At 43.4% G+C, this 23540-nt stretch overlaps 1 protein-coding gene across 4 annotated transcripts in view; it reads right to left on the bottom strand.

The window, feature by feature from the left end:
- The window catches only part of MYO15B (myosin XVB), a 91426-nt gene that overhangs the window by 52250 nt on the left and 15636 nt on the right, over positions 1 to 23540 (bottom strand). For 3 of the 4 annotated variants that reach the window (XM_040438791.1, XM_040438792.1, XM_040438789.1), the window contains exons 3-13: positions 19554 to 19611; positions 18965 to 19095; positions 18781 to 18876; positions 18465 to 18700; positions 17835 to 18004; positions 11077 to 11149; positions 10655 to 10963; positions 9748 to 9854; positions 5805 to 5863; positions 5629 to 5716; positions 4651 to 4752 (exon numbers count right to left, since the gene is read on the bottom strand). In XM_040438791.1, coding sequence (XP_040294725.1) covers positions 4651 to 4752; positions 5629 to 5716; positions 5805 to 5863; positions 9748 to 9854; positions 10655 to 10963; positions 11077 to 11149; positions 17835 to 18004; positions 18465 to 18700; positions 18781 to 18876; positions 18965 to 19095; positions 19554 to 19611 — 1429 coding nt within the window. The remainder of the gene's footprint in view (positions 1 to 4650; positions 4753 to 5628; positions 5717 to 5804; positions 5864 to 9747; positions 9855 to 10654; positions 10964 to 11076; positions 11150 to 17834; positions 18005 to 18464; positions 18701 to 18780; positions 18877 to 18964; positions 19096 to 19553; positions 19612 to 23540) is intronic. The other variant, XM_040438793.1, reaches the window with a different exon arrangement.

Genomic DNA, 23540 nt, shown 5'->3' with positions numbered 1-23540 from the left:
ACACTCTCGGTTTTGCTCCCATTTTGCATGAGCTGAACTCAAAGATCTGAAACATTTTCTACATACACAAAAGACCCATTACTCTCAAATATTGTTCACAAATCTGTCTAAATCTGTGTTAGTGAGCACTTCTCCTTTGCCGAGATAATCCATCCCACCTCACAGGTGTGGCATATCAAGGTGCTGATTAGACAACATGAATATTGCACAGGTGTGCCTTAGACTGCCCACAATAAAAGACCACTCTGAAATGTGCACAGTTTGGCCTTACTGGGGGGAGGGGGTCAGATGTCGCAACATTTGAGTGAGCGTGCAATTAGCATGCTGACTGCAGGAATGTCTACCAGAGCTGTTGCCTGTGCAATGAATGTTCATTTCTCTACCATAAGCCTTCTCCAAAGGCGTTTCCGAGAATTTGGCAGTACATCCAACCGGCCTCACAACCGCAGACCATGTGTACCCACACCAGCCCAGGACCTCCACATCCAGCATGTTCACCTCCATGATCGTCTGAGACCAGCCACCCAAACAGCTGCAGCAACAATCGGTTTGCATAACCAAAGAATTTCTGCACAAACTGTCAGAAACCGTCTCGGGGAAGCTCATCTGCATGCTCGTCTTCCTCATCGGGGTCTGGACCAGACTGCAGTTCGTCGCCGCAACTGACTTGAGTGGGCAAATGCTCGCATTCGATGGCGTCTGGCACGTTGGAGAGGCGTTCTGTTCATGGATGAGTCCCGGTTTTCACTGTTCAGGGCAGATAGCAGACAGTGTGTGTGGCGTCGTGTGGGTGAGCGGTTTACTGACGTCAACGTTGTGGATCGAGTGGCCCATGGTGGCGGTGGGGTTATGGTATGGGCAGGCGTATGTTATGGACAACGAACACAGGTGAATTTTATTGATGGCATTTTGAATGCACAGAGATATAGTGACGAGATCCTGAGGCCCATTGTTGTGCCATTCACCCACGACCATCACCTCATGTTGCAGCATGATAATGCAAGGCCCCATATTGCAAGGATCTGTACACAATTCCTTGAAGCTGGAAACATCCCAGTTCTTGCATGCCCAGCATACTCACCAGACATGTCACCCATTGAGCATGTTTGGGATGCTCTGGATCGGCGTATACGACAGTGTTCCGATTCCTGCCAATATTCTGCAACTTCGCACAGCTATTGAAGAGGAGTGGACCAACATTCCACAGGCCACAATCAACAACCTGATCAACTCTATGCGACGGAGATGTGTTGCACTGCGTGAGGAAAATGGTGGCCACACCAGATACTGACTGGTTTTCTGACCCCCTCCCCCCAGTAAGGCAAAACTGTGCACATTTGAGAGTGGCCTTTTATTGTGGGCAGTCTAAGGCAATATTCATGCTGTCTAATCAGCACCTTGATATGCCACACCTGTGAGGTGGGATGGATTATCTCGACAAAGGAGAAGTGCTCACTAACACAGATTTAGACAGATTTGTGAACAATATTTGAGAGTAATGGGTCTTTTTTGTATGTAGAAAATGTTTCAGATCTTTGATTTCAGCTCATGCAAAATGGTAGCAAAACCGAAAGTGTTGCGTTTATATTTTTGTTCAGTGTAGTTATGTATTATATTGAAATTGTATGTTATCCTATGTACCAGCATAGGAGGTATGGTTGGCCAATGGTTGGCAAGAGCAGGGCTAACCACCATGTTCCTCCCCCCTCTTGGTAGGAGTGGGCAGGTCCTTCTTCCTGTCAGAAGGGAGATTTCCTGTGCAGACACAGTTAGAAGAGGAAGCACACGGCAGAGCTCCTGCTCCTGTTAGAGATTCTCCAGAATCCAACCTCAAGCAAAGACGTTAGGGAAGATGAAGAGAAGCTGAAAACTATATTCCAGACACTGCTGTACAGTGAGGGACTAGGGTTCAGACACCCATCACCCAAGACTACTACTAGGCCAGTTAAAGCTAAAGTCTATTGATAGAGAACATCTACATCCACAAGTGCTAAGTTGCAGCCATCCAATCTGGCTCCATATTCCTTACTGGTGCCAGAAATTGCACTTATAATCCTCTGCTATTAAATGTACCAAACGTTATACTTTGCACTTAGTAAAAAGAGACTGCTCTCTGGGGATCAGTGCAGTGGAAGAATGAGGCCAGAAGTGAAATAGAACAATGACCTGAGGGAGTACACCATGACAACACTTCATCAGGGCCACTATTACTCCTATTCTATATATTTTTGTATAGCAGATATTATGCTATCTTTATACCAGCTATAGGTTTATACCACCTGAGTTAAAGAGGATGTACAGGATCATAAAAACTTGGCTGCTTCCAGCAGTGGCGTACCGCCCATAGAGGCAGACCACGCCATTGCTATGGGGCCCGCGGCACTGGGGGGCCCGGAGCGCAGAGAAGGCCCCGCCCACACTATTTGGCCCCGCCCACTCATGGCAGCCTATAGCGATATGCGGCTGCTCTGCTTTTATGAGCCAACTATTCTTCCGCAATCGCCCCCCCCCCCCCCCCGCGCCAAAGTTTGACCAGATCCTGACCTCCTCCTGACCTGCTGATCCTGACTGCTGTCTGCCGTGGAATCAGACAGGATCAAATCAGCCTGCAACCAGCCTGGCCAATCAGCACAAGGTAATTCAACAGAGGCAGCTGCTGATTGGCCAGTGGCAGTGTGCGCAAGGGAGGCGGGAGAATTGGTTCGCCGTCGGCAGTGTGCCTGAGACCTGAGAGGAGATGAAGAAGGAAGAAGCACCCTGTCCCTGGCTGGTCTGAAGAACCGTTCATCCGTCCTGACTCCTGCCTGAAGGCTGCCGTGTCACTGCCTGGCTCTGGCTGCCTGAGACGAGGGAGAGCAGACTGACAGTCAGCACTCAGCACAGCAGAGACCAGGTATGATCGAGTCGATGTCTTGATAATGTCAGATGCTCAGATTTTACCTGACAGGCCAGGCAGCAAGAGAGAGGAGGGGTGGGGAGGGAGGGGGACAGCCAGGACAGGGTGGGACATGCTTCAATCCCACTCCAGTGAGTCCTGTTGTCCTCTATGAGCCCCAAAATGCCCATGGGGGAGAAGTAGGAAGAAAGCACACTGTCCTGAGATTTTTGGGGGGCTCATAGAGGACAGTGTGCTTTCCTCCTACACCTACCTACTCCTTTCTAACAACTTCCCCCCCCCCCCCCCGGGCATTTTGGAGGGCATTAGGGTTGGATGGATATTAACCCCTCTAACTCCTTGCTGCTAATGCTGAATGTGCACACTCAGCATCAGCAGCAAAGAGTTAAAGGGGTTTAAAAGAGTTAAGGAGTTTAAAGAGTTACGTTTTAAGGAGTTAAAGGGGTAAAAATACATGTACATTTTATACGTTACTGGTAATAATAAAATACATTTTTTATCCCTAACAGTTTCAGTAGGTCATGTATAAATTTATTTCATGGGGGTGTGGCATGGGAGGAGCCAGGTCAGGTAGTGGGAGGGGCCATGGTGGGTAGTGGGCGGGGTTAAGGGGCCCAATTCAGATTTTTGCTATGGGGCCCAGTGATTTCTATGTACGCCCCTGGCTTCCAGTAACAGAGCCATTCCATATCCACAGTTTGTATGTGGGTAGTATTGACGCCCAGGCCCATTAAACATCAATGAACAGCTGTTCCAATATACATGAACTCTTATTCACCAAAAGTATGATATGGGTTTATACTGAGAAATAATTCAAACAGCCCAAGAAGTTTGAAGTCAAATGCAAATTGTATCTGATTTTAAGGCCTCTTGCAGACGAGCGTTCCTCCCGCAGCGAGTCCGCAACGCAGCTCCCGGCCTGACCTCCCAGTGCTGCCGGGGGTCACATAGCATTATATTGATTTATGATGCTATGTAACCCTTACAGTTCTGGAATGTATTGGATAACACTGGCATAATGCTGCCAGTGTTATCCAATATATTCCAGAACTGTAAGGGTTACATAGCATCATAAATCAATATAATGCTATGTGAATCCCATCAGTGCTGGGAAGTCAGGCCGGGTGCTTCGATGCGGACTCGCTGCGGGAGGAACGCTCGTCTGCAAGGGGCCTAACTGGTTTATAGCTACTGATATGATGGTGCTCCAGGCCTCAGGGTAGGTCATCAATACCTGATCAGTATGGCTGATTCCCAGCGCTCTTCCTCGACTTGTGATGTCTTGTCCATCAGTCACCTGGCCATTCAGCCTCTACGTTCCGTTCAAAATGTACTGAGCTGCAGTACCAAGCACCACTACTAATCAATGTACAGCACTGTGCTTGGCAGTTGGACGCCCACTAATCAGATATTATGACTTATCCTCATGATAGCTTATCAATATTAGAGTCCTGGAGAACCCCTTTAATATAACTAATCTTTATAAGTTCTGGCAATGACATTGTATTCTTGATTTTTACTTGCGCATTGGTTAATGGAGGGTTTTCAGGTCTTATATATTGTAGTGTACACTTGTTTTAGTGACTCCTTGGTTATTGTGCTATTTCATATAGTAATACTTTTTCATTATTTCCAAAATTGAATAATGATTATTAGGTAAAAAAAAAACTTCAAATACACCTATGAGCGTGCAAGTAACATGAATACTATTAAAACTGGTACAAACTAAATGTACCAATGTGTCATATGCTTACCTTGCATATTGGGGGGCATCATTTGCATGTTTCCCATTGCAGGCATCACTCCATTCATCATTGGCATGGCATAGGAAGGCATTGAACCAATTCCTGTATAGACTAAGCACAATAAAAAGTTATCAATCGTGAGAATTTTCAATAATGTAAAGAAAGCTTAAATCTAATATATCTGCACTAATAAAAAGAACTTTTTGGGGAGAATTTTTTTTCATCAGGGAATTCTCTTGCGATCTCGATGGAAATACTTTCCATCTACGATAGACATCTCTTTGTAGGAAGCAGCTGATGCAGGAGTTGCCGCTAAGATTGCAGAACACTTACCTGCTAAAGAGACTCCCAGTGGACACTTGGAGAGAGCCAAGATGGGAGGGGTTGCTGCTAAAATTGCAGGACACTTGCCTGCTAAAAAGACGCCCAGTAGACACTTGGAAAGAGCCACGATGGGAGGGGTTGCCGCTAAGATTGCAGGACACTTGCCTGCTAAAAAGACGCCCAGTAGACACTTGGAAAGAGCCACGATGGGAGGGGTTGCCGCTAAGATTGCAGGACATTTGCCTGCTAGAGAGACAACCAGTGGACACTTGGAGAGAGCCAAGATGGGACGGGTTGCCGCTAACATTGCAGGACACTTGCCTGCTAAAGAGACACCCAGTGGACACTGGAAGTGACTTTTATACGGTGCATGAGTTATTAAAACTTATTTTTCTAATCTATGCTTTATTACTGCTGCTATACATGATATGCCTGGAAATGTCTCTTTAGTCCCTATTTAGCAGGGCTTTTTTCTCTGCTTAAATTTCGTACTCTGGAACAGAAGCTGTACAGAACCCATTACGGCCGATAGGTTCTGCTCAGCATTGTTTGGGTCACCAATTTCCGTTGTTTTGCTCCTAGAATGAAGCAGAACAACAGCATTGATGTGAATGCCATCTTAACCTTGAGTTTGCCTGCTCGCTGTTTTACAACTAGACTCACCAGGAGCACCGAAAGAATTTTGTCTTGTTGGTCCAATGCCTCCACCACCTTTCATGCGCCTATTGAGATTTTCAGGTCTCTCTAAATCCTGCAAGGAACAAATAGATGGACATGTGAGATGTGTATCACCGCCAAAGTAGAAAGAGAAGTGCAAAAATGGAGAATATTTTACTAACTGCTGGTGAAAACACAGGATTGAAGAGCTGATCCAAATAGCTTTCCATCCCTTGGGGACCTACAACAAAGGTTAGTGGAAAATGAAGATTAAAACAAGAAGGGAACTAGCTGCAAATTTGGATGCTATCAGACTGGGTTACATTTACAGTACATCCAGCCTAACGAGTTCTCTCCAGCTTAATCGGTACAGCATGACACATTAATTTTGAGGTTCCCAACTTCTTTATTAGACAAGTAAGACCATGGCTAAAAGTTTATGCAAAGAAGATGATCATGAAAGGAAGGATCTTCAGTGATGCAGCCATGTTCCAAGCACTTATAATTGTCTTCTTTGCGTTGGAATTACAAATGTACCTCTCGGGCTCACATAAAGCAATTTAGAAGGGTCAAAAATCTTTATTTGGGAATTTGACATTAGTGTTGCACCAAAGGTAGCACGACACCCTAAGGCGATGAACAGTTTTACCACTATACGTACTCCTCTTAGTTATCTACATGGTGATTCCCACATAAACCAAAAACAACAAGAAACCACATGCTGCATTATTCCTTTTAGGCAAAACAATGATGTGTGCCTATGGTTATAATTACATACACAAACCTACGAAAATTACAGAACTGCAAACAATTACAATTATAATTCATATACTTTATTGGTACATATAATAAAAACAGTTAAAAAGAGGGTTTGCAAAACTGGAGGAAGTGGGACACAGACAGAACTGGCAATATTAGCTGTATGTATTGTGACGAATACCACGCCTCGTGCCCGCTTGACGTAGCCTACGTCGAGCTCACTCAACGCGGTATGGTCACGGGTTAGCAAAACGTGACGTTACGCCCTCCAGAGGAGCAAGTAAGGTCAGCTTGTCCATGCGGGCACAGAGAGGCAACAAGCTGAGAAGGCCTTTTCACTGCCACAATGAAACAGCGCCTTCTCAGCCCGGGTATACTGCCACCAGCTTCTCATTTGATATAAGCCCGGTCCGCTAACGGGATTATATAGGGCGAGAAACCAACCCACGGTAGCTTATAACTAGGCCGAAACACGGACGTGGGGATTCGTGATCGAGATACAAGATAGCACAAGATTAAATTATATATTTAATCGCCTTAAGGGCACACTAGATATAACACAATATACACAGAGAATATATACAGTGGTCTGAGGTTACAGATATAGGTGATATAGGTACAACAGGGTTAAGCAGAACAATAAGTCAGTTACCAGATACAGTCAGGTCCATAAATATTGGGACAGCGACACAATTGTAACATTTTTGGCTCTATACACCACCACAATGGATTTGAAATGAAACAAACAAGATGTGCTTTAACTGCAGACTGTCAGCTTTAATTTGAGGGTATTAACATCCAAATCAGGTGAACGGTGTAGGAATTACAACAGTTTGCATATGTGCCTCCAACTTGTTAAGGAACCAAAAGTAATGGGACAGAATAATAATCATAAATCAAAATTTCACTTTTTAATACTTGGTTGCAAATCCTTTGCAGTCAATTACAGCCTGAAGTCTGGAACGCATAGACATCACCAGACGCTGGGTTTCATCCCTGGTGATGCTCTGCCAGGCCTCTACTGCAACTGTCTTCAGTTCCTGCTTGTTCTTGGGGCATTTTCCCTTCAGTTTTGTCTTCAGCAAGTGAAATGCATGCTCAATCGGATTCAGGTCAGGTGATTGACTTGGCCATTGCATAACATTTCTCTTATTTCCCTTAAAAAACTCTTTGGTTGCTTTTGCAGTATGCTTTGGGTCATTGTCCATCTGCACTGTGAAGCGCCGTCCAATGAGTTCTGAAGCATTAGGCTGAATATGAGATAGATAATATTGCCCAAAACACTTCAGAATTCATCCTGCTGCTTTTGTCAGCATTCACATCATCAATAAATACAAGAGAACCAGTTCCATTGGCAGCCATACATGCCCACGCCATGACACTACCACCACCATGCTTCACTGATGAGGTGGTATGCTTAGGATCATGAGCAGTTCCTTTCCTTCTCCATACTCTTTTCTTCCCATCACTCTGGTACAAATTGATCTTGGTCTCATCTGTCCATAGGATGTTGTTCCAGAACTGTGAAGGGTTTTTTAGATGTCGTTTGCCAAACTCTAATCTGGCCTTCCTGTTTTTGAGGGTCAGCAATGGTTTACATTTTGTGGTGAACCCTCTGTATTCACTCTGGTGAAGTCTTCTCTTGATTGTTGACTTTGACACACATATACCTACCTCCTGGAGAGTATTCTTGATCTGGCCAACTGTTGTGAAGGGTGTTTTCTTCACCAGGGAAAGAATTCTTTGGTCATCCACCACAGTTGTTTTCTGTGGTCTTCCGGATTTTTTGGTGTTGCTGGGCTCACCGATGCGTTCCTTCTTTTTAAGAATGTTCCAAACAGTTGTTTTGGCCACCCCTAATGTTTTTGCTATCTCTATGATTGTTTTGTTTTGTTTTTTCAGCCTAATGAGACAGCTCTTTGCATCTCATCTTGAGAGTTGACAGCAACAGATTCCAAGTGCAAATAGCACACTTGAAATTAACTCTGGACCTTTTATCTGCTCATTGTAATTGGGATAATGAGGGAATAACACACTCCTAGCCATGGAACAGCTGAGAAGCCAATTGTCCCATTACTTTTGGTTCCTTAACAAGTGGGAGGCACATATGCAAACTGTTGTAATTCCTGCACCGTTCACCTGATTTGGATGTAAATACCCTCAAATTAAAGCTGACAGTCTGCAGTTAAAGCACATCTTGTTCGTTTCATTTCAACTCTTTTGTGGTGGTGTATAGAGCCAAAAAAGTTAAAATTGTGTCGATGTCCCAATATTTATGGACCTAACTGTATCTGAGTCCTTTTGGTAATGATGAGTTCTTAGCTGTATTCACATCGGAGGCAGTGATGTCAGATGGTTGCAGGTCCCTCCAAACACATTGAATGATGTGACCCCCTTTCAGAGAGACACGCCCGCTTGCTGGCACAAGCCTTTTAACCTGTCCACCCCCCCTCTGCTGGACTGGCTGCAAATGACCCACAAAACCCTTTAGGGTTTATAGCTCCAGTCCAGAAGGTCACAGGGAGATGGTTCTGGGACCAACGGATCCGCCTGGGTTCCAGCTACAACTAGATTCTAAACATGGTGCCACTATCTGTGGGGAGATATGGATATCTCCCTTCCCTGGCATCCCACCCTCAAACAAAGACCATGGGCATGTTCATCGTGGCCACCGGGACACAAATATGTATCCGGTTTGCGCCTACGATGGCCGGGCGATTCATAATTCCTTATGAAATGTAGGTGCCAACATGTCTGGGAGGTATCAATGATCCTGGCAAGGGCTGATACCTCCTGCTGGGGGTTTTCCTGCAGGATCTGTGCTGTCTGGCTGGAGGTGTAATATGTAACCAAATGTGGCCTGCTAGGAGTTTTCTGCTATCTGGCTGTGGCTTTGAAGCAGGGCCCCCCCCCTGTGGACCTTGATTTCCTCTGCCATCTTTCAGCAAATGGTGGGTGTGAGGACATGGCTGACAGTAAACATTAATCCATATTCCTCACATGTATATATGTAAACGAGAGATAAAAGGCTAATCATAGAGGGCAAAAGTGCAAAGAAAATTACAAGCCTAATACAATGATCTGCAAGTGGTTACACAAAATCAAATATAGTTCAAAAGAGAGCCATTAGTCATGCTGCGTCCCACACTCCAAGATGGTGCCTACCCCGACATTCATTTCGTCGGGTGGTGTCATCTTCCTCCAATGATGTTGCATCTTTTGCAAACCCTCTTTTTAACTGTTTTTATCATATGTACAAATAAACTATATGAATTATTGTAATTGTGTGCGGTCTGGTAATTTGTGTAGGTTTGTGCTAGTTATCTACAGGTATATGACTAAATTATCTAAATAAGTCACGATTACCTCCATTTATGGCAGATGAGTACATCTGGTCTAGTCCATTGTCTTGTGTGCCTGTTGGCAAAGATGGTGCTTGCATGGGTGGGGCTGGTGGAATTGGAATATCATTTCTATAACCAGAAATAAATGGAAGTAAATCAATGTCAGGAAACCAGTTCACACAAACACCATTTTGGTCTATCAGGCTATACTTATACACCACATAAGAACATTTTGAACAATTTTACATGGCATACGATCGTTGAAGAGACTGTGAGCAATGTAACAAGACAATGACCCAAAGTAAAGAAGTAATTCCACTAAAGAAAGGTTGAAACAAGGAAGTTTTGTGTTTTGGAAGGAAAAAGTCAGCGTTCACTCCTGACCTTCACCAGATAGAGATGCTGTGGTGTGACCTGAATAAGGCCGTGCACAAAAGGCATCCCAAAAAACACATCTGCAGTGAGGAATGCTCCAAAATTCCTCCTCAACGTTCTTTTTCTTCATGCACTGTGGATGTTTGCTCAATGTGCTCAGTAAATGGTACAACTGTTTGTGTGCTATTAGTTTAATTAGATTGTGTTGGTTGATAACTAAGACTTAGAGAACAATAAGACCACATTTTGTTAGTAATCATTGCATAAATCCAGGCAACTCCAAAGGGGTCACTTTTTATTGGGCCTGTAAGCCTTTTGCTCATATCGACAAGATATCAAATTGGCTTTCAGTGGCATTCCCTTATATAATTCCTTTGTTGCACTGAATGCTGGAAATTAAAGATGGAGTTGTGGGGGAAGGATGATTCCCGAAAAGTCAGAACACTTCCCTGGTTTGGCAACACCCAGTGGGCACTTGCTAGCATGTGAACAAGAAGGTATTAAATATTATCCTATAAAACATTATTTGCTATCCTCACAAGTCTATTCCTTACCTTTCAAAAAATGGAGGAATTGGTGGAGGTGGAGGTGCTGGTGGAAACACTGGTGCAGATTGAGGAGGTAATCGAGGTGCAGAGAAAGAAGGATGTCCAGAAGGGAGCTGTGGTGCAAAATCAGGAGGAGGTTCTGGGATATTGTCATGATCTCCAAAAGGGTAATCAGATGCTCCAAAAGGCTGAGAAGGAGCTCCATCTTCCACCTCAGCAATAACATCCAGTAATAAATCATCACCACAGAGGTCAAGCCACTGATTCCCATCAAGAATGGATATAGACCAACCACGGGAGTTATCACTGACGCCTCTATTAAAAAAATTACATAGAAAATACAGACATTCATAGACCATAATGTATATAATTAATCTCACATCAAAAATATTCATATTTTATGGACGATCACTTATGTATGTACTCACCGGGACTGCAGCAGCCAAGCAGCTAATTGCTCTGCCGTTGTCCAAGAATCCACTTCTGCTGTATATTTCTCTTCTGAAACAATGTACAAAAAGAAACACATTAAATGCTCTCTTTCGAGATTCAATACAGGGGTTCTCCGGGAATTAAGAAAATAAAAATACTTAAATATTACTTTGTTATAAATATATTCCCAAATACCTTTCATTAGTTTTAATGGCTCGTCTTGTCTATGGAGCAATCATTAGGAGAAATAAAATGTCCGCCATCCTATTAGTACATACAAAACCTGTCCTAATCACACAGCAGGACAAGTTACTTCAGAACTGAGGTAAAGAGCTGCCTCATCCTCCTCTCTGCTCTACTTGTCAGGAATTATGATCCTGAATACATGAAGTACAGAGAGGACGAACAGGACAGACTGTGGTAATGTGGTTCTGTGGTAATGGAGACTGCATACTAGTGATGCTGCTCATTAGTCACATCATCACCCTCCTGTCTGTACTTCGTGTCTCCTCATGAACTCCATTCCTTCAGAAATTCAGCTGAAGGTCTTATCAGCTGTATTCAGGATCATAATCCCTGAGAAGTAGAGCATAGAGGAGGATGAGGCAGCTCTTTAGCTCAGTGTTGTGAATTAACTTTGTCCCCCTGTGTGATTAGGACAGGTTATGTGTGTACTAATAGGATGGAGGCCATATTATTTCTCCTAATGATTGTTCCCCAGACAAAATGGGCCATTATAAATAATGAAAGGTATTTGGGAATATATTTATAATGAAGTAATATTCAACAATTTTCATTTTCCTAGTTCCCGGAGAACCCCTTTAAGATTCATAGCAGTAGTACAAAACAAAGTTCTAAAATGCTACTTTATAAAAAGCTTCGGTATGTCTACTTTCACCTTTTTTTTTTTTCCCCTATATAAAATGAAAAATTAAGCAACTTTGCAGTACGATTTAATTTAAAAAAACAAACCGCTTTTCCCCCCTAAAACCCCTGTGCAAACTAGATGTCTCCATGGTAACAGACAACAAACTCATTGTAGTCTGATCTTGCAGTTCTATTCTCTTCTATCTGTCCTGTACTTTTCACCAACCTTCATTGGTATATTAGTGATAAATACTGTTTGTGGGATAACCCCGACCTATGACAAAGTTGCTTCATTTTTAATTGCCATCTGATACAAATTCTAGTGCGGCTACTATTTGCGTCTCTGGCTTTTGGTTCTGATGACATCTTCTTGGCTATGAATTTAGCCCTATTCTGGCCAATTGCTTCTGCATCAATTCATAGCCACCACCGATCAAGGACTACATTGAGGCCCTTGACCAAGGAACCCCCTAGCAGCAAATACCATACCTCCTTGAGGTCCTAAGAATTAGTTCAGTCTATGCAAATTTAATTATGGTCAGTGGGTCCTCAATGCCAAGTAGCAGGGGCTCTTAAATGATTGTTAAATGGCATGAAATATGTTGGATATGCGTCTTATGTTATTAAACAGTTAAAGTATTCCCATCTGGGACCTGCTTCTATCTCCAGAATGGGGGCCCCAAAGTGAAGAAGAGCACACCACACATGCTCAGCCACCCTCCATTCACTGCTATGGCCCAGCTATTTTCATAAGTTCCATAGTGGTGGATGGGTGACTGTGCTTGTACGTCTTGCTCTCCATTACTGCTATGGGATTTACGAAAATAGCCAAGCATCGGCCATTTTGGGAAGCCCCATGACTGAATAGGGAGGATGCTGTGCATGTGTAGTGTGCCCTCCCTTCACTTCAGGGCCATGTCCCAGAGTTGAGACCCACACCTATCAAAGCATTATATATTCTATCAATATATCATAAAGCAGGGGCGGCCAACCTTACAGACATAAAGAGCCAGAAAAAAAAATGTATGACTACCAGGAGCCACAAGCTATACATTTACACACAAGTCAGTATTTTTCGCACTATAAGATGCACCTAGGTTTTAGCAGAGAAAAATAAGAAAAAATAATATTTTTCATCTGATTTGAGGTTTTTTTCTTATTTTTTATTAGCAGAGAAGAAAAGAAAAAATATATTTTTCATCAGACCCCCAATGCTCATCTGACCTAAGATAAGATCCCCAATCCTCATCAGAACTCCCCATCAGACCCCCAAAATAAGACCCCCAATGCTCAGATCAGACAACACAAATCAGACTCCCAGTGTCAGACCCCCTGTGCTCAGATCAGACCCCCCGTGCTCAGATCAGACCCCCCGTGCTCAGATCAGACCCCCCGTGCTCAGATCAGACCCCCAATGGTCAGCTAAGATCCCCCCTATGCTCAGATCAGAACCCCCCATGCTCAGTACTATAATTTAAAGAAATCGCCTACTTCTTCTGATCGGGCACTGGGCTCCTGATCAGGCTCCTGCTACTCTGCAGGTCTGACACGGTCTGCACTGTGACCTGATGCACACAGCGTTAGGTCATACTGCGCGTCTCCACTTACTAGGGTTGTCACGATACCAATTATTTTTTTCGATTTCGATACCATGTGAAAAAAATAAAACACCCAAAAAGCCGTGTGCATTCCATATTTTATGGAACGTCCGGCCCATAATAGAGCAGTCCTGTCCTATTTTTTGGGGGGACAAGGTGACTAAAAATGGCGAATCGCGCTGTTGTGATTTTTTTTCTGTTACGTCGTTCACCGCATAGGAAAATTTTTTAATATTTTAATAGTTCACACTTTTTCGGGCATGGCGATATGTAATTTGTTTATTTTTTATTGTTTGTAAATTTTATATGTAAAATTGGGAAAGGGAGCGATTTAAACTTTTAGTATTTTGGTGTTTTTTCACTTTTTTAAAAAAAAAACTTTTATTTACTATTAGCCCCCTTAGGGGCTAGAACCCTTGTCCTATTCACACCATATAGAGCTCTATTAGGGTGAATAGGACTTCACACTGTCCCTGCAGCCCTGTGCATAGTACAGGGTGGGCCATTTATATGGATACACCTTAATAAAATGGGAATGGTTGGTGATATTAACTTCCTGTTTGTGGCACATTAGTATATGTGAGGGGAGAAACTTTTCAAGATGGGTGGTGACCATGGCAGCCATTTTGAAGTCAGCTATTTTGAATCCAACTTTGGTTTTTTCAATAGGAAGAGGGTCATGTGACACATCAAACTTATTGGGAATTTCACAAGAAAAACAATGGTGTGGTTTTAACGTAACTTTATTCTTTCATGAGTTATTTACAAGTTTCTGACCACTTATAAAATGTGTTCAATGTGCTGCCCATTGTGTTGGATTGTCAATGCAACCCTCTTCTCCCACTCTTCACACACTGATAGCAACACCGCAGGAGAAATGCTAGCACAGGCTTCCAGTATCCGTAGTTTTAGGTGCTGCACATCTCGTATCTTCACAGCATAGACAATTGCCTTCAGATGACCCCAAAGATAAAAGTCTAAGGGGGTCAGATCGGGAGACCTTGGAGGCCATTCAACTGGCCCACGACAACCAATCCACTTTCCAGGAAACTGTTCATCTAGGAATGCTCGGACCTGACACCCATAATGCGGTGGTGCACCATCTTGCTGGAAAAACTCAGGGAACGTGCCAGCTTCAGTGCATAAAGAGGGAAACACATCATCATGTAGCAATTTCGCATATCCAGTGGCCTTGAGGTTTCCATTGATGAAGAATGGCCCCTCTAGCTTTGTACCCCATATACCACACCATACCATAAATTTTTGTTGTTCCAACAGTCTTGGAGGGATCTATCCAATGTGGGTTAGTGTCAGACCAATAGCGGTGGTTTTGTTTGTTAACTTCACCATTCACATAAAAGTTTGCCTCATCACTGAACAAAATCTTCTGCGTAAACTGAGGGTCCTGTTCCAATTTTTGTTTTGCCCATTCTGCAAATTCAGTGCGCCGATCTGGGTCATCCTCGTTGAGATGCTGCAGTAGCTGGAGTTTGTAAGGGTGCCATTTGTGAGTAGCTAATATCCGCCGAAGGGATGTTCGACTAATGCCACTCTCCAGTGACATGCGGCGAGTGCTACGCTGTGGGCTCTTGCTGAATAATGCTAGGACAGCCACTGATGTTTCTTCATTAGAGACAGATTTCATGCATCCGCATTTTGGCAAATCCAACACTGGACCAGTTTCACGAAACTTAGTAAGCAGTTTGCTAACTGTAGCATGGGAGATGGGTGGTCTCGTTGGGGGTCTTGCATTGAAATCTGCTGCAATGACCCGGTTACTGCGTTCACCAGACATCAACACAATTTCTATCCGCTCCTCACGTGTTAACCTCGGCGACATGTCAATGGCTGTAAACAAAGAGAAACTTGTAAATAACTCATGAAAGAATAAAGTTACGTTAAAACCAAGCACACCATTGTTTTTCATGTGAAATTCGCAATAATTTTCATGTGTCACATGACCCTCTTCCTATTGAAAAAACAAAAGTTAGATTTAAAATGGCCAACTTCAAAATGGCCGCCATGGTCACCACCCATCTTGAAAAGTTTCCCCCCTCACATATACTAATGTTCCACAAACAGGAAGTTAATATCACCAACCATTCCCATTTTATTAAGGTGTATCCATATAAATGGCCCACCCTGTACACACAGCAGCAGGGAGCTTACCATGGCAGCCAGGGCTTCAGTAGCGTCCTGGCTGCCATGGTAACAGATCGGAGCCCAGCAATTACACTGCTGGGGCTCCGATCGGAACTGCCACCAATAAAGAGGGGGGAGGGAACCCTGTGGCCACTGCCACCAATGATACTAATACTTAGGGGGCACTGTGCCACCAATGGTTAGAATTTATAATACTGGGGGGGCGCACTGAGCCACCAATGAATGTAATTAACACATTAATTCAAGTATAGGAGGCAGTGGGTGCCGGCGACGGTATCACATACCCGGCCTCAATAACAGGGCATGTGATCTGCCGAACCACGGCAATTAACCCTTCAGGTGTGGCACCTGAAGGGTTAATTTCCAAGGTTTGGCGTATCACATGCCCTGTTATTGAGGCCGGGTGCCGGGTATGTGATACCGCCGCCGGCACCCGCTGCCTCTTATACTTGAATTAATGTGTTAATTACATTCATTAGTGGCGCATTGGCCACAGCCGCTCCCCTTCTCCTCCCTGCTATCTCCCCATTGGTGGCAGGAGCAGCCATGTCACATTGGAGAGGGAGGGACTAGTTGAAGAGAACATGGTGCTCGCTGAGGGAGGCACGTGCCATGTTCTCTATTAGGCTGCACAGCTGCTTCCCAGCTCCACCGCTAGAGCCGCACTTGAAGCGGCAAAAAGCCACATGCGGCTTGAGAGCCGTGGGTGGTCACCCCTGCCATAAAGGTCCCAGATGAGACATCCCCTTCAATATATGCAAGACTGGAAAGCAAAATACAGTTTTTGAGCCAAACCCATAAGTTGATCCACATAAATCAGTTTAGAAGTTTGCTTACCTGTCCATTGGTTTAGTCACCTCCACCCCAATTATTCCATGTGCTGCGGTGCTTAGAAAATAGTGACCTCCTGCTGGAATGTGGGTTACAAGCCTATTTGCTATGAAACAATGTTGCTCCGGCACTCATGGTTAAAAAGTGAAAAGCAATAAGACATTGTTTTATATTGAATAATAAACCATAAGTGGAACCAACTGGAAGTCCTTTTTATATTTTCTATGCCTTTCGAATTCGCTCAGGTTTTGGCTCAATAAAAACTGTACCAAAGTTTGCAAGTGTGTTCCCTACCAAAACTAGGTTCTTAGTTCTGTATTTTAACCTGTGTAACACTGTATGGTAAAGTACTGGAGGAGGTGTATACCTCACCCAGAATGTTCTATTGGGTGAGGTAAAAGAATCCAGGAAAGTTGCATGGTCTCAGCAACGTGCACTTTTTTTTAGTGTTTTATGGGCCTGTATTTTTATGGAATGGTGGGTAGGTGTTTGTAGAGGGACCTGCCATTCCCTCCACACTCCAGGACGACATTTTCCCCTAGCCTTGAACCCAAGTGTAGCTGCTGGGCTCATTACTGCGGGGATAAATTCACGCCTCAAGAGGTCATTCCTTGTCGGTTCCTGGAGGCTGTATGACCGGTGGTGGCTGTACAAATCCAAACACAGGGGGACCAGGCTTTGAAGTACATAGGTGAGGTAACCTTCTGTTTAGTTAGCGCCCAGATGGGCAAGAACTTTATGTTACTGTTTATGGTTTATTTTGCTGTGAAGTCATAAAAGTGACTGTACAACTTAAACTCCACTATCTTGTGTTGGACGGAAAATAAAGCATCATTTGGACTTTTAAACTGCCGATTACTGTGTTTGATATCACTGCCGACCCCGCTCACAAGGACAGATCCTGACACCTGTTTTGACTTGTGTATTTGAGTTTAAAATAATTCACATCTATTTAAATGGAAACATGACAAGAAAAAAAATGAAGAAGTAAAAACAAAATAAAAATAAAAATCCTGCTGGCTACAGAAATAAGTCAGTAAACACAGATAAGAAAGAAACTAGATAGATTTATTAGCAAAGTCCAAAAGTGCAATTGCACATAAAGTGCAATAAGACCAGTGAGTGTTATGAAATTAAATGCCTTAGCACTGGCTTATTGCATACATGCATTTACAGCTTTGGGTATTTCTACATGTGCAGTGGGTGTGAAGTGTAAAAAGAAAAAAAAAGAAACCTAGAATGATCCTAACGTGTAGTAATGATTATCTAATGTACAAAGAGCACATGGAGCTCACCACTGTATGTATAGATGTCCATCACCATCTTCCCCTTTCTTTCATTGGCCGTCCACTCCAGCAGAGTCGGAGCATGGGTGCGCACTGCATTCAAATCAGTCTGCTTGGCTCTAAGCATCTTGCTCTGGCATATTGCTTTGTACCCTTCAGAGCCTTGATCGGAGACGTATCTGTGTAAGAGTGAGAATTACTGATACCTTACACGCTGTATGTTAAAGGGGACCTGTCACCTCTCATAAGTGCTTTTATTCCCCACAAAATGACTCTGGATTGTACAATTCCTCTGATATTACTCTTGGAAACATATGAATAAATTGACAACAGGGTGTAAGTTACCACTACCCCTTATCCCAAGGGCGTGTCCCTGGACAGTCAGACACTTTCAGCACTGATTGGACAACGTCATAATGTGTAGAGACACGCCTTCCCGACTGGTAACACCCAATTATCAAATGATTTATACATTTCTAGTCGGAATAACAGAGGAATGGCACAAGAAAAAAAGCTCTAAGAAAAGTTTTATTTTTTTATTTTATTTTATTTTATAGGGAATATGAGTATGTCCCATGTCAGGAGAGGGGACAGGTCCCTCTTTACGACTGGTCATTTTTTAGTAATAAAATGACTTACTTTAGCAGAGGTTTCTCTAACGTTGGTGAAGGAATGAGACAGCTCAGCAGGCCTGAAAGCAGGAGCCCTACCCGCTGACTTTGCTCTTCATTGTTGTTCTGCACTGAAAGAGCCGCTGCTTGACAGAGCACCTCATCGGTAAGCGAGGGCTGCCGCAAACAGCGTTCCACAATGTAGTTACCGATGATCCTCTGCTGCCAGGGGGGCATTGTTGTATTTACCACAAAACGCAGGGCCTAAAAAGGGTGCACAAGGGTTAGCCAAGGGGTGACGCTTTAACAATCTGACGTGACACACAAATGATTGTCTTTCTCACCAGTTTATATAGCTCCAGCGCAACTCCATGATCCCTTTGTGATACGCGAGTAAGAGGATGCTGGAGGGGTTGTCCCAAGGGTGGTAGAGTAGGGTCCTGCAATGTCACCAGTGGAGACATACAGTAAGTAAGCGGAAAGAAGTATCGATTGTCGAAGTGATTAATAACTGAATGATTAACATACCTTGAAATACGAGCGAATGAAGATGGAGAATGGATAATTGTTTATGTCAGGAGGAAGAGACGAGACAACCTGGGCCTTGACTTGAGGTGGAGGCACCTCTGTGATCCCCGTTCCTTGTGCATCTGATTTCGCTGTGGGGTCATAACATGTTAGAAGTTACTGGCTTTCGAAACCACAGAAATTGTTTGCAAAAAGAGAGAAAACTGACTTACCTACCTAGGATTAACCTACAAGCACATACCTAATATTAGGTACCAGAATTGTGCCTATTCTGCTGCTAACATAGATCAAGAGGAGAGGACGTTCCTTTTATGGATCAACATTGGAAGAGAATAGGTTTGCAATATATGAACTTTTTTTTTCAACTTTACCAGGTTACTACTGTATGTCTGAATCCAACTTTGGGATCTAGATTGTGTTATTTTTCGAATTCAGATAATTTAATTGTGTATGAAGCAGCTCCTCTCCTTCTCTCCTAGCAGGAAGTCCCAGAATGAACCAGGAGATACACTGTGTCCATTAAACCAGCTGCATGTAGGCAACCTCTAGCCCTTTCTAATCTATGCATCTGAAGGTTTAAGGTGCTTACCCTGTGGAGAATTCAAAACTGCTACTAGCTCGGCAGGAACATCCAAAGCAGAGAGGTCCTTGAAAAAAGATGAACATGGTGCCATTAATAATTGTGTTGCTTGATTTTAAAATGACAGTTTTGTACATCCTGATATTTTGACAATTAAGAGGGTCAAAACTGGTTCTCATTGAAAAGACCCCATGGGTGTATGGAAACGTATTCTCCATGGGACATGTATATGCAAATTAGCTTATGTCAGCCAAACCAGACACTCCTCCAAAATAAAAAGTGACCCATCTGTAGAAAGCTGATTTCAGGTTCTTGCTCTCTACTGATGAGTGGCAAGAACCCCGAAACAGTTGTGAATAGATGGATGTCTCTGGTTACCTGACCTAATTGGCATGCTTTTTTGCATGAAGCATTGCCTAAAAACTAAAGGAGTTCTCCCACAAAAAAATTTCTACATTTTTCGATCCAGCACCTGGATCCCAATTCTTTTGTAATTGCATGGAATTAAAATTGTATTATCGCCCCTGAGTTATTTTCTGAAATCTATCTGTATAGCACCACCCGCTGTTTGCTCTTTTTCAAAATTCTCTGTCCTGCTCACTGAGGTAGACCTACATACTACAATTCCATCCTTCAACTGCAACCAGCTAAAGTAGAAAAGACACGCCTCCTGAGAAAGTACATGCCCCTAAGCTCCCAGCTTGAAATAAATCTAGCGGAACAATCATAGCAATGAATGGGGATATCTCTGGATCCATGTGTGGTACAGGGCTGGTTCTAGCCTTGTTAGAAAGAGATTGGCACGTACTAGATGATGTATGATTTTCATTTTTAACATTAATCATGAGATAACCCCTTTAAATCCCCATACATTCACTGGGGTACAATATGAAGCGGTAAAGCCGTCTCCTCTACCGCTTTGACTAGCTACACCTGACTAGTCCTAGGTTCTATAGTCATGCCCAAAATATTATAGACTTTTCAGGTGTAGCTACAATATAGCTAAAGGACAAAAAAAGCAAGCATTATAAAACTTTATATATTTTTTATCGCTTTGTCCAGATCAATAAAGCATATACGATGGGTGTAGCACCCTTATGAGACTGTTAATCTATGCAAAGGTTTACACCATAAAACACCAATAATTGAGCAATTTTCTCCATAACGTATGAGCAATTTTCTCCATAACGTAATGGGTAATTTTTATACTCATGTTATCTAGTAAGAAAGCAGACTGATAAAAAATAAAAAAAAGACTTGGCTAATTCAGGAGATGCAACCCTATCATATGCAACTACATTATTAGGTGTCACACATAGGTTTCTCTTGCTGTTCAAAGTTGTTTCTTTTTGCATTTTTTGGCTGACATTTTTGGAGTGTTTTTAGGCAATAAAACCATATTCCATATTTCAGTTGTTGCATGGGAAATATTAAACGCAGTACAAACATGTTTTTTTGGAGTGGCGTTTTTTCACCCTTGAGATGCGCTTTTTGTTGGGTTAATGGTGTTTTTTTTTTATTGCAGCCTGCTGTAGATCTGGTATTTTTTTCCTCATTGCCTGGCATTCATTTCCCATAGATCTCCTTTATTTTTTTTAGCTTTAAAAAAGTATGTGCCATGTGTGTTAGGATTGTTTAATGGGGCGTTCTTTGCACCCACACAGGATGTGAGGATGTGACATTACAGGGAAACACAAAGTTTGTTATTAAATAAATATAAGATATGCAAAAAACACTGAAAAAAAAATGCCAGGTGGTAATCACTCTATATGGCCAAAATGCTTCAGGAATGCCTAAAAAAAGCTATGAAAAACGCTGACCAAGTCAGATGCCTTTTCCTGGCCAAAAAAAACACACAACAAAAAATCGCGTTGGATCAGATGTTACGAGAAACCGTTTCCTGAATCTCACCTCTGTATGATATCTCATAAAATAAATGTTTTATCCCACTACAGACATTTGTGACGGTCAAAAACATGGGATCGGTCGTAGTTTTCAGGTTAGCTTACACATCTAGACAGCCTGTTACATGTCAGATCTTTACCAAGACACGGGTTCTTTAACCCCTTCCCGACACATGACGTACTATTACAGACATCCCAACCTGCAAAAACTCATTTCAGGGAGGTTTTCATTTTTTTTCTTTCACAAACTTTTTATTACATTTTCCAGACATCTGCAGTATCTGCACACTTTGCTCTATGGTGTGGAGGACTGGGCTCATTACCCTGCCCCAAATTATCATATTTATGTATATGATTAAAGGGGTTCTGTCACCACCTATAAGCCCTGTGAGCTAAACAAATGCTCATGTCCAGGGTAGCATTCGGATTTCTAAGGTGGCCTTATAAAAGCAATTTGTGGCTTTATTCTGCGGAAAAACAGGTTTTACTAACCTGTCAATCATTGAATTAAGGTGCCCAAGCAGGGGAGGTCTGTGGATGCATGGTGCCCGGCCGCACACATCGCCGTTCGTGCCCAGCGCCGCCTTCTACTCCTCAGTGCCGCCTCTCCTTCCCTCCCCCTCCCTCCGCTTTGAGATCCCGCGCGTGCGCACAGGCTCAGCCTGATGCGCCGTTGCTGACTGCTGGCATCGGCTTCTTCTTGCACTGTGCGCACGCACTTCCATTCACTTGCTGACTCGCTGAGTCGGCTCTTAGTCTGAGTCAGGAAGTTTATGTTTAAAACGCTGTGTGTAATTATCTACCCCACTGTAGGAAAGAAATCAAGCATCCAGGGGGGGTGAATTTAACACTGGGGTAAATAATATAATTAAATGGAGGGTTAAATGTGTAAATGTATTTTAAAAAAATACATCTCTCTCAATAGTTCTATAGCTACTGAATGAGACAGAAGGAGGGATGCCTTTAACATATAGATCTCCTTGAGAAGCCAATTTGACCCTAAAGGGTTAATTCAACCTGTAATCTAAACTCTGTGTCCTGTCACTTCTCTTATCTCTCTGCTCTGCTATCAGTGAACCTTTCCGGGATATATTGTCTCACATGCGGGTGTCAGGGAGCCGCTATCTAATAGCGGGAGACTCCCTGAACCTCCGGGAGACTTGAGATCCCTGCTATTACATCATGGAAGCCAGTGCGTTCACGCATCATGACGTAATACTACGTCATGGTTAACTCCGGTCACCGCGCTGCATCGCGCGGTGACTGGAATAAGATGGCTGCACTAATCAGCAGGCAGCCATCTTAGATGAGCGCGAGGAGGAGTTTTTCTGTCCCCCTGCGGCCCCGATCGCTGCGATTGGCTGGTTAGTGAAGACCGGCCCATCGCAGTGCTGGCAATGTATGGAGCTAGGTTGAAAGAAGGAAATCCGGCACTCAAAATTTATGAAGTCGTAGGTTCCTTTATTTGGTCATGCGATATATCAGGTACAGAGGTACAGAGTGATTCATAACCAGTGGTGCCCTTGTCAGTCTACGCGTTTCAAACGACAACGTTCTTATTCATGACTGATCTTATTCATGACTGATTTATAAAGGAACCTACGACTTCATCAATTTTGAGTGCTGGATTTCCTTCTTTCAACTTACCACAACAAGGCTTCATTCTTTTTATCCGTGCACCTTGTAAGAAAAGGCGGGTGAGCTGGAATCAAATTACCCAAACAATGTATGGAGCTGCAGGGGGGCTCGGCTAGAGGTGGGATGAGCTGATGACATCAGCCCATGTCTCTTCCTAGGTCAGGGAGGGGACACATACACAGGTGTCCCTTCCCAGCGCTGCGAGCCAATGGCAGCGCTATACTACTATTAGCAAATCTGTGGTGCTGCTGGTGGCTGGGACGGAGGTGATTGGGGCTGATTATATCAGCCCATGTCACCTCCGAGGTCAGGGAGGGGACATCAGACACTGATGTCCCCTACCAGCGATTCGATTGGCTGCAACAACGCTCCAGCCAATGGCAGCGCTATGCAGCTGAAAGAACAGTTGGTTCCTCTCTGCAGGCAGCCATTCTAGCTTGGTGATTGCTTGCAG

The sequence above is a fragment of the Bufo bufo genome, chromosome 6, assembly GCF_905171765.1.
Source record: "Bufo bufo chromosome 6, aBufBuf1.1, whole genome shotgun sequence".
NCBI lineage: Eukaryota > Metazoa > Chordata > Amphibia > Anura > Bufonidae > Bufo > Bufo bufo.
Note: the sequence above shows the minus strand (reverse complement) of the source record. Positions and strands in the feature narration are given on the sequence as shown.